Here is a 15,109-nt window from a genome sequence, read left to right as displayed (position 1 = left end):
AAACAAACGGCAGTGAAAAACTATCCTGACATGCTCAAGGGCGACACCTACTGGATCAGAGTCATATATCCTTCCTTTAAAGCATCTCCTTCAACAACAATGAGTGAAATGACCAAATAAAATATGTTAAAAAACTCTTAAAAACACGTTTGATCCATTTAGATTTTATATTCCACAACTAGCTTACTCGAAATGTGCATTTCACTGGGAACTTCAAAAGTAGAACATAAGACAAGTCGTTTTTGCCTCATTCATGTTTTATTCAAGATTGAAGGCTTAAGAAACAAGAGACAACTCTGCAAAGAAAAAAGTAAAGTTCATGTAACAAGCTGAAAAAGCAGATTAATCATGCAACAGACTGAAGTGGATTTACTGACATCAGGTCATAACAATGAAATATAAAGCGAGATCAATTCAAGTGGCTTCTGCTCCGACACCTCTCTCATTAATCTAAACACAGACAGATATTTTGCTGAAATGAAGAATAATCATAACCTCATCTCGTTCACACTGGATCTGCAACAAGACCGAAAACAAATTCATGTTAGAGGAGAATTAAATCAACAGCAGTACAAAAATATTTAAGGAAGAGGAACATGTGGAAATTTTACGTTTTAAGAATAAAGTTGGAACGTCAAGAATGAAACGCTAAAGGACCAATCGGTTTTGGACGCCCCTGGGTTTGCCAGATATGAGAGCAGTTATCAGGTGAACAGGTGTTGCAGCGATGGAAGCGGGCAGTGGAACTGCTTCAGATAGAAGTGATTGTACCCGAGCTAAAAAGCCTCTGCATGTTTCTAATAAGCTCCAGCAGCAGAAAGCTGCTCAAACTAGGATCAATGTTGGAGATGAAACATGGAGAGAGGTTAGAATGCAGAAAGCTTTACAGACCCATGCAGAGCTGGCTAAACACTGAAGCTACAGTGTCCACCACATGCAGAGCTGGCTAAACACTGAAGCTACAGTGTCCACCACATGCAGAGCTGGCTAAACACTGAAGCTACAGTGTCCACCACATGCAGAGCTGGCTAAACACTGAAGCTACAGTGTCCACCACATGCAGAGCTGGCTAAACACTGAAGCTACAGTGTCCACCACATGCAGAGCTGGCTAAACACTGAAGCTACAGTGTCCACCACATGCTGACCTGTGTGAGAGGAGGGGGGGAGCCAGCTCTCTGATGATTAGAATTTAGACTGCATTGCCTAGGTTAAACACTAGGGGGCAGAGTTGGTCTTTTAAAAACTTCATGCTCTAATCATCATGTTCCTTTTCCCCATGAGGCCGGAAGGTGAGTCACTTACTCAGACAGGTGTAAGCCACCTCCAGGTACTTGTAGGTGCCGACACAGGGATCTCCAAAATCTGCGTTGCTCGCTCGGATAGTGCAGCTGTTTTTACCGTTGCACCTGTGGGTGAGAATCACAGGTTAAAATATATGAGGGGATTCGATGTATGTAAACGTGCAGTGAGTTTGAGCCGTACCTTTCAGCCACTTTGGTCACATGCTTGTAGCAGAGGATATTTTGAAGTTGATTGATTGGACGGTTGTAAGAGCATATGGAGCTGTCGAGGCGTCCATAATGAGCCCCGTATAAAAATAAAACCTGACCAGCGTCTGTCAGAAAGAGGAGGAGCTGTGAGCGTCAAGTGAATCTTCTATGTCAGTCATGATGAAGTTATCAGAAGTCAAAGTGATCTCACCACAGCGTAGGTTTGTAAAAGAGTTCTCACAGATGACCTGGTGAACTGTGAGAGGAACACGAAGCAGGTTAGACATCAACACTTAAGGGACATTACATGCTAACGTATTTCAAGCTAACAAGTTTGTCAGGACGCCCTCAACTTCCTGTCACTCAAGTTAGCACACTCCTCCAGAGACAACGGACACAATGGTCTTTGGCTCAAGCTGCTAAATATTCCCCCATGAGAGGATCTCTTTTAGGATTGGCTACACGAGATGTTTTTTTTGGGCCAGATGTGTTGGGGGCGTGGCTAGATGAAAAATCCACTTTTGCAGTGTTTTTCAACATTTGGGTAACCCGAGTGTCTGTCGACTCACAAAATTTTACATAAAGCCATCCAGTCCTTTGTGTGTGGTCTGCTTTAGTTTTACCACAGAGAAAATGCGCCGTTTCAAATGTTCTTAAAGGTGTCACTGACCTGCTGGGAAGCAGGTGAAGGTGGTCTGCAGGTATTTGAATGTGCCGACACACGGATCAGAGAGTCGGACGACATCCGTGCTGAATTCACAAACTTTCCTTCCATCACACCTTCAGGGAACAAAGTTATGAAGTAAAACAGAAAGAATAAACTCACTTTTAAGGATCTTTACATAAAGTTATAGTGATGCGCGTTTGTACGAAGTGTGATGTCTGAGGTCATTTCCTGTCTTCTCGATGACATCTCAAGTCACTCGTTGCACCGATTCTTTAATCTTTTGGTTCGAGGAAAAATATTTTGAATAAACTAAATATTTCCGTTTCAAAAGAGTATGACGTGTAAATGGTGGACAAGGCAAAAACAGTTAAATGCTACTTTAAATTCATAAAGACAAAAACCAATAATAAAATTTCAGTAAAAGCAAAAACCCTGAATGAATAGAGCTATGAATTAAAGAAATGTGAAACATACGCTCCTTAGACCATTTCGCTCGAGTCATTAGAAAGTTCTCTTCTGGGTCACGAGGGGTTAATTAACTTTTTGAATGCAGGGAATTTTAAAATCATAACCAAACCGCAAACTCCAGTGTGGAAAAAAGCCAATTCAAAAATGCAAACAGCTGCAGTTCCCCAAGTCTCCACTAGAGGCTGGCTGCAGAACTCTGCTTAAAGTTTAAATAAGTTGTTTAGTTGGTTTTAGGGTCCACACCTCCTCTTGAGGACTTCCACAGTCCCCCGCTGAGAGCACTTTGTGTTGGCGAGGTGTTGAGGAGGATGACCTTCGCTGCAAGTCTCTCTGTTCATACGTCCATACAGAGCTTTCTGCACTCTGATCACTCCACTCTCTGTGACACGAAGACAGAAACAAGATCAGAGTCAATATATTTAAGAAACTGGGGGATATAAAATACAAAGTTCTGCGATTCATTTTTCACGTCTTCATCTTCACAGCTTTGATATCACACGTTACCTCAACACAGATTTTAAAAGTCGACTCAGTAAAAAGCTTTATATTGAGTCTCACCACAGCTCAGACGTTGAACACTGACGCCGTCATCACATACAGTGAGACTCTCTGTGGAAACACCTAAAACAAATATTAGACAGCCTGAGTTCAGGTGTGTTTCACAAAAAAATATTGACATGAATGAATATAAATATTTACCTGCTTTCATCAGTGAACATGTTGCTGCAAGCACTGAAAAAAAGAAATACTGCAGTCAAACTGTGACCTCGAGATCAAATGATCATGAACAAACAATAACGAGAGTGTAAGTAGGTCATTTAAAAACAAAGCAACCACGTACGACAACGATCATAAGAACTCAAAATAGTTTAGTTTTTCTTCAAAGCCTTGTTGGAGTGAGTCGAGTTCAGGGCCGAGGATAAGTACCCTTTTATTGAAGCAGCAGTCTGTAGCTCTGCCCCCTGGTGTTTAAAATGGGTACTCCAGTCTGAACTCTAATCATCACAGAGAGCCGTCTCCCCCCCTCCTCTCTAGAGTGGATGCTCACACAGGTCACCATGTGGTGGACACTGTAGCTTCAGTGTTTAGCCAGCTCTGCAAACCTTTCTGCCTTCAAAGCCCCGCCTACCTTCTCTGGTCCAATCAAATCCAGAGCATTCAGGAGCAGAATCTAAAGTTAGAAGGAGGACATACTGGCTGCTGCATTGTTGTCAGAGAAGCTTCAACACAGCAGGTTTCCTTCATGATCACACAGGAAGAGAGCAGCTCTCTGATTGGTCCTTTAACACCACTTGATTTTAAAATGTACAGATTTGTTCTACTTTGAAACTTAAAATCATGAAAAATATTTAATCTGAAGCCTCGTTAAAAAACTTTAATCGTCTTAAACAAACTTCCTGTCAGAACTAATCGTCATGTTTGATATTTACAGTCAAATCGTTTGAGCAGAAATCAAATCTAAAGTCTGTCGAATACTTACACAGCGTGCTGCTGAGGCTGAAGACGAGCATGGTGCTGGTAGCGGGTAAGAAGTGGGACTGATGGCAGCTTGAAATTCACACCTGTATTTATATTTGTGGGTCGGGATCTGTAAACCTGAAACGTATTGATTGATTACGTCAGGGGTGTCAAACTCCAGTCCTGGAGGGCCGGGCTTCCTCAGACTGATAGACATCTCCCTGCTCGGACGCAGCTGAATCCAATGAGCGCCTCGTTATCAGGCTTCTGCAGAGCTTGATGACAACACGTTGGTTTAAAGCAGGTGTGTTAGAGCAGGGAGACATCTAACAGTCTGAGGAAGCCGGCCCTCCAGGACAGGAGTTTGACACCTGTGGATTACGTATTGACATGATTCAGATGGCTCCTGTACAGCTGGTTGTAACGCCCGACTCGACCTCGTAAATGACTGATAACCAAAAGGAAACAAAGAGTCCTGTAGGATTCACAGAAGGAAACTGGTAAAGTTAAGTCCAGTTTTTAATCACTAAGAGACGCACGGACTCTTATCGTGTCCTTTTCATCTCCCCAGAGTTCAGCTTATCCTCTTCTTTAATCGAAAAACTTTTTTTCACCGTCCACACACTTTTTGTCCCGAACTAAATAAACACGTTTATCAGACAAAAAGTGTGCTATTACTTTGTGGAAACCTCGGGCACACGGTGTTACGTTACGAGCTCGTTCGAGTTACAGCTCGAACTGTACTGTTACGAGCGTACAGTGTTTGATTATTGTTTGTTTTTTGTCCTCAGTTTTCAGGAAAAAAAAAACAGAATCGTATGGATTTACCGCCTTCTGGCGTTAGCTGATGAGCCTCAGGAGCAGCTTGGAGTTATTACCGTAGGAAAGAAAACATGACACTTTGTTAAATAAGTATTATTGTTAGCCTCGTTAGCGTAGCTCGAGGCATTAAGTCAATCAGTCATTTTTTTATTTGCGTAGAGTTCATCCATAGTTCATCCAACTCCAGACACTTTAGCAACGCTAACGCTTTTATCCTGACTTTAACATCCAAAAAGATTTATCATATTGACTTGAGTGATCTCCAGGAGCCGAGAGCAGCAGCTGGACGTACGTATAAATGTCTTTACATGTTTATTGTTCCGATATTTTCATTTTTGTTCCCTTCCCTTTAAATAAAATAAAATGCTGCTTTTTTTAAATGTTGATTTTCTGTATTAATTCCTGAGGGATTCATTCTGGTTTTACACTCTGTTATTGTAGAGTAATGTTTGTTACACACACACACACACACGCCTGAATCACACACACACACAAACAGGAAGTGTGGACATGCATTAGTGGGGTTAAAGGTTTGGGTGCCTTGCTCAAGTGCATCTCGGCAGTGCTCGAAAGCTACAGTACCAGACCAACTTCCGTAGTATGGTCCACACCGTGCTGATGATCCTCATAGCAAGGATTAACATTTACAAAATGTTTTATTAAAGACATTATTTAAAGGCTTTTTATGACTTCCTTTTATAGGCAGTGGATAGAGTACCAAACCGAGAGAGACAGTGAAGAACGAAGTGAGGAAAAGGAGCCACAGGTCGGATTCAAACCCAGGCTGCCTGCTTCACCTCTGTACATGGGGCTCGATCGAACCCAGGCTTTCCCAACCTTGAGGTCTCTGACTTCAAATGTGCTCTCCTGACATGTCTTACTCTTGATAAATAAAATGTATTGTAGCATTTTTCTTGAATGAAGATACAAGAAATGATCCAGTTTAGTTCAGTGAGCCGAAGCTTGCTCTAAAAACGAACCACCTGACAGCATCTCTGTCTCTCATACATGTGTCACAAAGACAGCCTCGTTCAAACAAGCTAATCTGGCTGTACTTTGTAAACTGAGGAAACACTTGTTTTTGATCTGGGCTCTTCTGCCTTTGTCAACAGTACATGTGAAACAGCCTTATTAACGTTGTTTAAAATGAATGTTTGTGTTTTGGACGTCTCGTGTCCACAGAGTTTTGTGAAGTCACAGAAAGGTTTGGAAGCACTGGCCTCGCCGTTCGACCAGTGGCGTCCAATTCATGTCTTCATCTCACTCTTTTAAGAACTAGTGTTTTATTGTCTGCACAAAATACAGTGGAGGACCCAAGTACCCCTCTCAGATGTTGGTATTTTATTATAGAATATTTCTACACAATCTATAAATCAATATTTAACAAGATGTTGAAATCTTATTCACAGACATAAAGAGCGTTGGTGGATGAGACTGAGACTCCAGAAAACAGGGTTTATTTCTTTATTGAGCCAACATAAATTCAATGACAACTGTGACTTGATCTCAAAGCAGTGATGTCATCAAGGTTGGACAACCTGGCACGGCGAACATCATAGGTGAGACCTGCTCTTTCGTAACATTACAATGAGTCAGGTCTTTTTACCTGATGAATTAGCGTACATCAGGAGGTTCACAGGCGCTTCTCACAAAAGAAAGCCTTCTTATCTTTGCAAGAGGTGTCGTTGATGTAATCCTTTCCTGGAGGAAACAAATAGAAAGGATTGCACCTTAGTGGCAGTCAACCTTTGAACAACATGAACAGTTCTGGATTTTCTGTATGAAATTTAGACTCATGTGAAGCATTATCAAACAGCAGCACTGATGCAATAAAAGAGGTCCCACCACTAACCCTCGTTTACACACTCAATGATTTCAGTTTTTTACTTTTCTTGTAAATCAAGAAGTTGATGGTTTAACTTAAAATAGGACATAGGAGTGCACATGGGACGGGGTTCTAGATCCATATGTACCTCTGAAGTTCATCCCCATGCAGTTCTCGTGTCCCGCGTAGTTGTTTGGCTCCCCTCTAGCCCATAGTTTGAAGTCAAAGTGGGAACCATCACTCCACAGCCACACACCCTCCTGAAACAATCAGCCTTTTTTAATTTCAAAAACAAGCCTTTTAAAATCTTCTCTTCCTGCATTTAACACAACATAGTTTTAAAAACAGGGTTTTAAGGAGGCGACTGCATCAGATCCTGTTCCTCCCACCTTTGCTGCATCGTATCCTCCAAGCCAAGCAGGAGCAAACTGGCCAGTAAACTGGTGAATAGTAGTTCTGAGGAAGGCATGCTGGTCGACGGTGTGGATAGAAGGCAGATTTCCTCCAAGAGTGGTGCAGTGACGCTGTGAAGCAAAAAGGAAGACAGGTGAGAAGGTGAAAGATACAAAACTGTGCTGCATTTCTCCAGTGAAATCATGACGTGAACGTGAAGACACTACAGCAGGTATAATTAACATTATTTCTGAACGCACCTCTGCGTCAGCCCAGTCCATCGGACTGAACTGGAAAATGTAGCAGCTTTTGTCGAAAAGAATCCAACCCTGAGGGCAAGTCTTACAGGGTTCACCTACTGTACGACACAAATATAAAAGACATCAAAGAGCATCACGTTACGAAGCCTGCGAAAGGTCCGAGGGCGTTTAAAGGACAGTCCAAACAAATACAAGGGGAACTCTTTAACGCTGCACTATAATCATCCAAACAATTCAGAAGACACCAACCTGTTAGTATCGAACATGATACCTGTGAAAAGAAAAAACATACATCTTTATCGTTGGACTCATTTATTGGCGTCTCAGTGCAAACAGATAACAGCTTTTATTCTTCCCTGCAGTAGCTCATAAAGTTTGACTTTTAGGGTTAGGAGGGAGTTTAAGATCATTCAGAGAGTTATGAGTGCTACCACAGATTACTTACAACCCCGACCCACAGTCCAGTGGTCAAATAGAGAAGCCCAATCATCTGAAGACCGGATGCCATCTGTGCGAAGACAAACCAAATAAATTCGGTGATTCAAGAAAGTCGTGTGCATTATTTAACCTTGACTCTATATTACAGCAATACAGTAGTACTTTCAATACTGACTAGAAAATATCTGTAAATGGAGACGTAGCGATTGATAATAAATGGTCAGAATGAGAGCCTTACCTTGTTGGGATGTTGCAGTCACCGCAGCGCTGAGTGAGAGCGTGTCTTTGAGACAGAATCTGATGGTTTATATTGATGTGAGGGTTGTTTGTTGTGTCTTTGAGCACACAATGCTGTATGATTATTTAAATGAAAAATAAAGAGTCTCTACTCAGCCTCCAGGGAAACAAGAATTCTCTTCAAACAAGATGTTAGCCAAAGGGTTTTTGTCACTGTTTACTGTCATCTAACAGGAAACAGCTGACACCAAGGTTCCAGAGGGTCATGGGGGGGGGAGGCTGCAGAAAACAGGACACTCTCTAGACATGGCAATGCCTGTCTTTAAATCAGTCAGTCCAACACTTTGATCCAAATCCAAATGTTGAACAGGTGGACAAACTACCATGAAGACTTAGGGCAGCGCTTAAGTGCTCAAGTGTAACCCCAAAAATCCTAAACTGTGATTGGCTATTTCCTTTGTCTTAAGCAGGACGAGCTCATATTGTTTTAAAGGCTGCTAGAAATATTTTTAACATATCAAAGTCTATTTTTAAAACAGGGCCACAGAAAAGTAATGCAGTCCATGTTACGGACCAGTTAATGTATTGTTGTAAGTCAGACAATCTATCTAGAATCTATACTATTCAAATATAAGCTAATGTTGCCATTATCTTGTTTTTTTAAAGTAATGTTATTGGTGAGGTTAAAAATAGTAAATCGTTGATATTTGTGTGTCTTTGTGCTGCACATCACCCTTGAATAAGTCAGTGTCTCTGTTGGGCCAACCCAGTAAATAAAGTGGACACGCATCTGCCCAAGAATCACAGCACTGTTGACTTTGGTGATTTCTTGGCTTCGAGTAAACTGAGTCCATTTGAGAACTTTTATCTCAGTGAAGGAGTTCAGTTAGCACTTCCACTCTCACCAGTGCCACTGTACCTAATATCTTGGTATTATTCTTTTTTGTGTAGTACTGTTGCATCTTTGTGTCACTGTGTCAATTTTTAATGTTCAAGTTTGTGTTGATTGAGTGGAAAAGGGGATAATCTATTACAAACTAGACAATTCCTGCAGAAATTGTGAGGGTGGTTGCCGTGTGTGCGTGAGTGTCTGTGTGTGCGTACATGTGTGGGACAGCAGTAAGAATGGTGCCATCTAACAGCTAAGACAGAACTCTGTCCCACTCTAAACACTAACTCTGATAAGCTGCTCACTGATTGGTTAACATTCAGCTTTGATCTGCCAGAACATTCCATCAGTGTATTTGAATGGGTTTACCACTGCTCGCAAAACCTCAAATATCTTGAAAACTAAACATGGTATCACCAATCCGTTTGGACTGTGAGCGACAGCACAAATAGGCGCACGTTTTGATATATTTTATTTGTATTTAACATTCAGACTGAGACCACTGTGGTGATTTAAAAACATGAGTGAAAACTGTGAAATTCTGGAGGTCAGTTAGAGTGAGAGCCCAATGTGTGTGTATGTGGAGCGTGACTGTCAAACAAATTCCTCCCCTGAGAGACTGAAACATTTTATGTTTTTACTTTTTGCTTTATGAGTGAGAGGACACTCAGAGCTTTCTTTTGATGTATTTTGTTTATATATGCGAGCAACAATGACTTCAGGATGGCGATTTACAAATATGTTTCCAAAACTGAACTTTTTGGCAGTTACACTCGAGGATTTCAAATTTTGCCATCTACTTTGAATGGGGCAAATTTTGGCCAAATTTTTGTCACTTAAACTGGAATTGTGTCCAAACCGTGTGCCCGAGGTTTCCACAAAGTAATAACACACTTTTTGGGGCCGAGCCGGTCGTTTTGATACCTTTCTTGTGTGTGTGGCGCAAACGCTGTGGGAGGAGTAACGCGGCCCGTTTTGAGGATATAATAAAACGAATAATAATATTGACAATAGTAGTAGTGTGGTTTGACTTTCAGGCAGCCACCCTAAATATACAGCCAGAGCCTGTTCATAGAATGGAAACAAGCAAGGCTTCCTTTTACAGTACAGCTTCATCTTGCTGACTGGGGGATTTGTCATGTTTTACTTTGTATTGTTTTGTTTGTGGAGCATGAATGATGCACAATTCATAACAGGTAAATACAGGTAAAACTGTTGAACTTGATTAGAGACAATTACATATTTTATACAATTATTTGAGTAACTGCCAACCTAAACCTGTCAACTACATAGTACTTGGTTGAAAATTGGGCAGTCATGGAGATTTTTTTCTTTTGTGTTTCAGATGTAGTTTCTTAGTATTTACTTGTTATCAGAAGTAATCTCCCCAAAATACACTGACATGTTATTTCAGTATATTTTACAAGGTAAATACTTTGCACTTTGGCTGTAGATTCCCTGTATTTACCTTCTTTTATTAGTATAAATTACACAATAATATTCTATGTTTTACCGGGTTAATACCTCGTAATTAGCAAACTGTAAAATATTTTACTAGATAAACACATTTTACTTCAGCTGTAGTTTCCATGAATTTACTTTCTTACACTGGTGGTAATTACATAATAAGATGCTATAAATTACCTCATATTTACCTAGTAGATGGGTAATAGGGACTGTAAAAGGAAGAGTTATCGAGAAATGTAAGATTATCATAAACTAATGTTTTTTAAAAGTTAAGAGATTTAAAGCAGATACTGTACGTTAAGTTTAACCACACTGTAGAACAACTTCACACACATTTCACACTGATTTTTATACATCCCGATGTGTGCGTGAAACACAACATCCTCAACATTTTAGTTTATACACGAGGCCCAAGGTAAGGATCAAGTTTCCATGGAAACAGACTTTTTAATTATATTTTCAAGCAACGTCTTACAAAACGGTATGATGTTAATAGAAGAATGGAAAATTTCAAAAGCACAATTTGATTTGGAGAAATAAAAGAAAGAAATAAAGATTGATGAATAGTGAGTATTTAATTAAACAGGAAAGATTTTGATTATGTTTCCATAGAAACAGACATTTTAATTAGCTTTCCAAGTAACGTCCTACAAAGAGTAAGAGGTTGATAGAAGAATGGAAGAAAAGCTGATTTTTGATTTAATTTGATTTGTAGAAATATTTTCCAGGAGTGATGACATCGAGGCTTGACATCCTGATGGAAGACACCAGCGGGGTTTGCTATCAGATGGATTGTTAAGGCTGCACGGCACAAACAAAAGATTTCCTCTGGTTGCACTTTGCATCGTTGACATAATCACGTCCTGTCGACAAAAGTGGAAACAAACAAAAAAATCCCATGAAATACATTCTTATTCCTAATTGAAACAAAATACATTAAGTATTTTTTTTTCATCATTTAGCTAGTCATTTTTGACCTTCAAATAAAGTAAGACATGCAAACATGTTTCTTCAGTCAATGCAGCTTGAAGATAAACAACGTTTGGATTGGCTGTTGGACAGAGATATATTCCTGCCAAAAATTGGCTTTTATAATCAAGAAAATATTTTAATTATGGATATTTACACTCATGTCCTAATCTCTTATCAGTTCTGAGCGATTAATAATCAACATGTTGACTTTTTTGTTGTTGCTGTGAGCCACTTGCTTGCGTGCTGTTAGGACATGGTGTGACATGTTGAGTCTCTTAAACATTAAAAATAAAAATAGTTTGGCTTCATACAGCTAGCAGTTGCAAATACTTAATTTGTACCTCTGAAGTTCATCTCCATACATCCTTCTCCCCGACCAAAGTTGTTCGGCTCTCCTCTTCCCCAGCATTTAAAGTCAAACTGGGAACCATCACTCCACAGCCACACGTTGTTCTGAAAGAGGTTTAAACGGGTTCAAAATTAAAATAACAATCTGACCTCAACCATTCTTTTTTATAAACATCCTGAATATTACTATACAATATAGAACAATGGCATTAGACAAAACACTCACCTTTGGACTATCATAGCCTCCGACCCAAACTGCTTTATGCTTATTGGTCGCTTTGTGAATCAGCTCTCTGAGGAAGGTGTAGTCGCCTGGCGTCTTGATCGAAGCCAGGTTTCCATCAAGGAGAGTGCAGTGACGCTGTCGAAGGAGGAAAGGTACAAAAACAGTTTAAAGGACCTGAACAGTATCAGAGTACGTTGGTGTGCCTTTGACTGGGCGCTTTATAAACATATGGATTATAATTAAATATTTAAACTGTACTACCTCTGCATCTGACCACTCCTTTTCACTGGGCTCGAACAAGAAACAGCGGGTGTCAAAATGAGTCCAACCAGCAGGGCAAGGTCCATCACAATCACCTACAAAATAATTGTAGATTAAAGCTACAATAAAACAGGGCCACAAATAAAAGTTATTTCCATTGTTGAATTATGTGATAATGACCATATTTTCCTGGAGGTAAACAAAGCTCTCGAATACAGTGATCAATTTATCAGACGAGAGTGAAACTCTGCTCATGTTGGTTAGAAGATCTTTGGTTCTCTCCACCCCACAGAGGCCACTCAGGTTGACCCCATTTTCTACCGAGAAGTTACACCCAGTACCCGCTCCCCAAAGGAGGAGCTGGCCCCAACACTTCAACTGTAGAACCTGGAGCATATGGAGTCTGATGACCATGTGGCTGCAGCACATACTGTATGTCAGCGAGCGAGGCTTCATGCCACAAGGCCCATGAGGTAGCCACACTGCGAGTTGGAGGCTGCCGTAGACAGACGTAAGTGGACATACTGCTGAACAGCCTTTTCTACCTCCCTCTCATTTCAATCTTACTTCACTCTGACTCAAATGGAGATCAAACAATCACTTTATAGATGAGCTGAGGGGCGTGACCGGGTAAGCTGGTGTGTCTTAAAGAAATAGACTCTGACGAGCAAGGGATAATATCCCGTACATATACTGTAACAGGGTGGAGAGAACTGAAAGATGATACGAAGGAGTTGAACAATGCTCGTCCTTGACCTGTCGATTGTTGCAGTTACAGTCCATCAGAACTCAGGGCTCGACATTTAACCTGGCCTGTACAATTCACATTTTCATGTTCATGTTGTTTTTATGTGATTCTGGTCTCTTGTCAGAAATTCTTGTGGAATCTAATGAATGACTGCTACCTAATCTATGTTTTATAAGAGCCCATAGCACAAAGTGAAGCTGTAGCTGTGGATGAAAGGATCGATGTTATGCCCACTTAACATCCATTTTAAACTTTACTTCTCAGGTGTTCTCTTTTAAAGTGGATGAAAAGATCATTTTAAAACAACCGGTTCCTTCTTCCCACAGCCAAAATTCAGGCACAATTCAACATTTAAAAATAGTAGACTCATTAGAGGAGTCGAGGGGGAGGGACAGAGTAGAGCTTGTTTTTTTTATGAATCATTTCATCACAAGATCGATTCATTTCCTTCATTTCAAGAGCAAGTTCTTCCTGTTGGTGCCTAAAGTGTTGCTGCCTATCACCCACTAAGGCTCCAGATAGAGAACAAAACACACCAAAGTTAATGAGGAATAGTTAAGATGAAGAAACAAGAGCGTGTGAAAAGGTAATTTTCAAAATCACAGTGACCTCCAGAAATGTCAAGAAAAATAAAAGATGACCACCAACCTTCTTTACTTATACTTTTCCCCTGTGGAATAAAAAAACTGTTAGAAATCCACAGAGATATGAATATGATGATTGAGACTACAATGGCAGCATTTACTACAACAGTTTTTCTCATGTCATATATTATCGTTAGCTTACTCGCTCGCTGTATATTATCACTAATCACGACTAACTCCTTTAAGTGTTTAAAAGTTGATTTATGAAGCATGTTACCACCAACCTGGAAAATAAAAACCGTATTATAGCTCCTCCTCTGCGGGATACTGCACTTTCTAAACCTGCTTAAAGTAGGCTACCACTTCTCAAACATTACTCACATCCACTGAGATCATCAGTCCACTGGCCAAACAGAGAACAAAGACAAGGAGAGCAGACGCCATCTATTCAAAGATGAAGAATAGAAGAGAATTAAAGTCGCTGCTCAGATATTTACTCTGCGTGAACAATGACACATTAATCTCGGGTGTGGGATGGAAGTCGTTACTTAGCATTAGCAGTTGTGTTTGTATTTTTCCTCACTGTCAAATAAAACTTGATACGAAACATAAAGAGAAGATAAATACATGTTCAGGGTTAAAAGTCAGAATTAAAAACCTTACCTTGATGTGATGGTGCGAGGACGGAGGTTGCAGTAACAGATGTACCAGGATGTCTCAGAAGAGGAGACGCATTCTTTAAATACCTTTTGTCTCAGCTTCAGTTTATTTATCCGACTGACCACATGATAGTGTTTGTTTTTTATTCCATACATAGCCTTGAGTCAATATTTAACCATTCCTTTACAGAGTCATTTTCCTTTTATGCCTTTGCTTTAGTTTGACAGGGTGGTAACTGTTATGATACACTTAACTACATCTTTAAGTCAGGTTATCATCTTTGCCATAAATGGAAAATATTAAGTGTTTGAATTGAACAGACCAGTCAGAACCAGTAGGGATAAACATCCATCATCAGTGTCTCGGCAGCTCATGTTGCAGGAACGGACGACAGCAGCCGATGTGTGTTAACGTGTCCCTTAACACTAGGACACGTTAACACACAAGTAAAACAAGCACCAGGGAAGGATGAGAACTAAAACAAGGTCAATTCAGAGAGAATTAATTAAGAGTGAATAATTATTTAACAATGAAATGTCCCAAGTCTATTAGGGATTAGACTACAGCATGCCGATTATATGCACTCGGAGGGGCAATGAGGCCGACAGGAGGGTAGGATACCCCCCCAAAGTATCAGTCCCCCTCCATCTTATTATGGTGTCTTCTTATGCTATTAAAACTGTTGGCTTCAGGGGCGCTCTCATGTATTGAGGCTACAGTCCTCATGCAGGCGGCCCGGGTTCACATCCGGCCTCAGGTTCCCTTCCCGCATGTCCCGCATGTTTCCCACTCTCTCTCTCCCTGATTTCTGCTCCTGTCCACTGTCCTTCATCTCGAATAAAATGCCAAACATAAATCTTAATAAGGCTATCTGGTGCCCCAAGTGTGTTGAAA

General features: G+C 40.5%; 4 protein-coding genes across 6 annotated transcripts in view; 1 reads left to right on the top strand and 3 right to left on the bottom strand.

Moving 5' to 3' along the window:
• Positions 1 to 5,823, top strand: part of atp6ap1a (ATPase H+ transporting accessory protein 1a) — a 31,455-nt gene extending 25,632 nt beyond the window's left edge. Inside the window, exon 10 of the mRNA XM_079359794.1 lies at positions 5,610 to 5,823. Coding sequence (XP_079215920.1) covers positions 5,610 to 5,778 — 169 coding nt within the window. The 3' untranslated portion in view covers positions 5,779 to 5,823. The remainder of the gene's footprint in view (positions 1 to 5,609) is intronic.
• Positions 1 to 15,109, bottom strand: part of LOC306834059 (L-rhamnose-binding lectin SML-like) — a 36,122-nt gene that overhangs the window by 12,089 nt on the left and 8,924 nt on the right. The window lies entirely within an intron of this gene.
• On the bottom strand, positions 240 to 4,205 carry LOC306834058 (L-rhamnose-binding lectin SML-like). The gene is made up of 9 exons (XM_079359816.1): positions 4,108 to 4,205; positions 3,327 to 3,359; positions 3,186 to 3,248; positions 2,871 to 3,006; positions 2,163 to 2,272; positions 1,704 to 1,748; positions 1,485 to 1,617; positions 1,305 to 1,408; positions 240 to 516 (listed from the first exon to the last, which is right to left on the bottom strand). The coding sequence occupies exons 1-9, from the start codon at positions 4,136 to 4,138 to the stop codon at positions 506 to 508; spliced, it is 666 nt and encodes a 221-aa protein (XP_079215942.1). The 5' UTR covers positions 4,139 to 4,205; the 3' UTR covers positions 240 to 505.
• On the bottom strand, positions 10,973 to 14,908 carry LOC306834060 (galactose-specific lectin nattectin-like). 3 transcript variants are annotated; one of them, XM_079359820.1, is made up of 7 exons: positions 14,219 to 14,908; positions 13,937 to 13,999; positions 13,620 to 13,641; positions 12,224 to 12,318; positions 11,963 to 12,097; positions 11,730 to 11,841; positions 10,973 to 11,279 (listed from the first exon to the last, which is right to left on the bottom strand). In XM_079359820.1, the coding sequence occupies exons 2-7, from the start codon at positions 13,997 to 13,999 to the stop codon at positions 11,212 to 11,214; spliced, it is 495 nt and encodes a 164-aa protein (XP_079215946.1). In that variant the 5' UTR covers positions 14,219 to 14,908; the 3' UTR covers positions 10,973 to 11,211. The 3 variants fall into 3 exon arrangements, with proteins under 3 accessions (XP_079215946.1, XP_079215945.1, XP_079215944.1); XM_079359819.1 differs by having other exon boundaries at positions 13,620 to 13,999; XM_079359818.1 differs by having other exon boundaries at positions 13,620 to 14,908.

The sequence above is a fragment of the Symphodus melops genome (assembly GCF_947650265.1).
Source record: "Symphodus melops genome assembly, chromosome: 13".
In the NCBI taxonomy this organism is placed as follows: Eukaryota; Metazoa; Chordata; class Actinopteri; order Labriformes; family Labridae; genus Symphodus; species Symphodus melops.
The sequence above is the reverse complement of the archived record's forward strand: the minus strand, read 5'-3'. Positions and strand labels throughout refer to the sequence as shown.

Coding starts and splice junctions, on each gene's coding strand:
- LOC306834058 (XM_079359816.1), bottom strand. CDS start 4,138: ATGCTCGTCTTCAGCCTCAGCAGCACGCTGT. Junction 3,360..4,107: donor CAGCCTCAGCAGCACGCTGT/GTAAGTATTCGA, acceptor TCTTTTTTTCAG/TGCTTGCAGCAACATGTTCA. Junction 1,618..1,703: donor TTTTACAAACCTACGCTGTG/GTGAGATCACTT, acceptor TCTTTCTGACAG/ACGCTGGTCAGGTTTTATTT.
- LOC306834060 (XM_079359818.1), bottom strand. CDS start 13,827: ATGCTTCATAAATCAACTTTTAAACACTTAAAGGAGTTAGTCGTGATT. Junction 11,842..11,962: donor GAGGCTATGATAGTCCAAAG/GTGAGTGTTTTG, acceptor AACCTCTTTCAG/AACAACGTGTGGCTGTGGAG. Junction 11,280..11,729: donor TATGGAGATGAACTTCAGAG/GTACAAATTAAG, acceptor TTTTGTCGACAG/GACGTGATTATGTCAACGAT.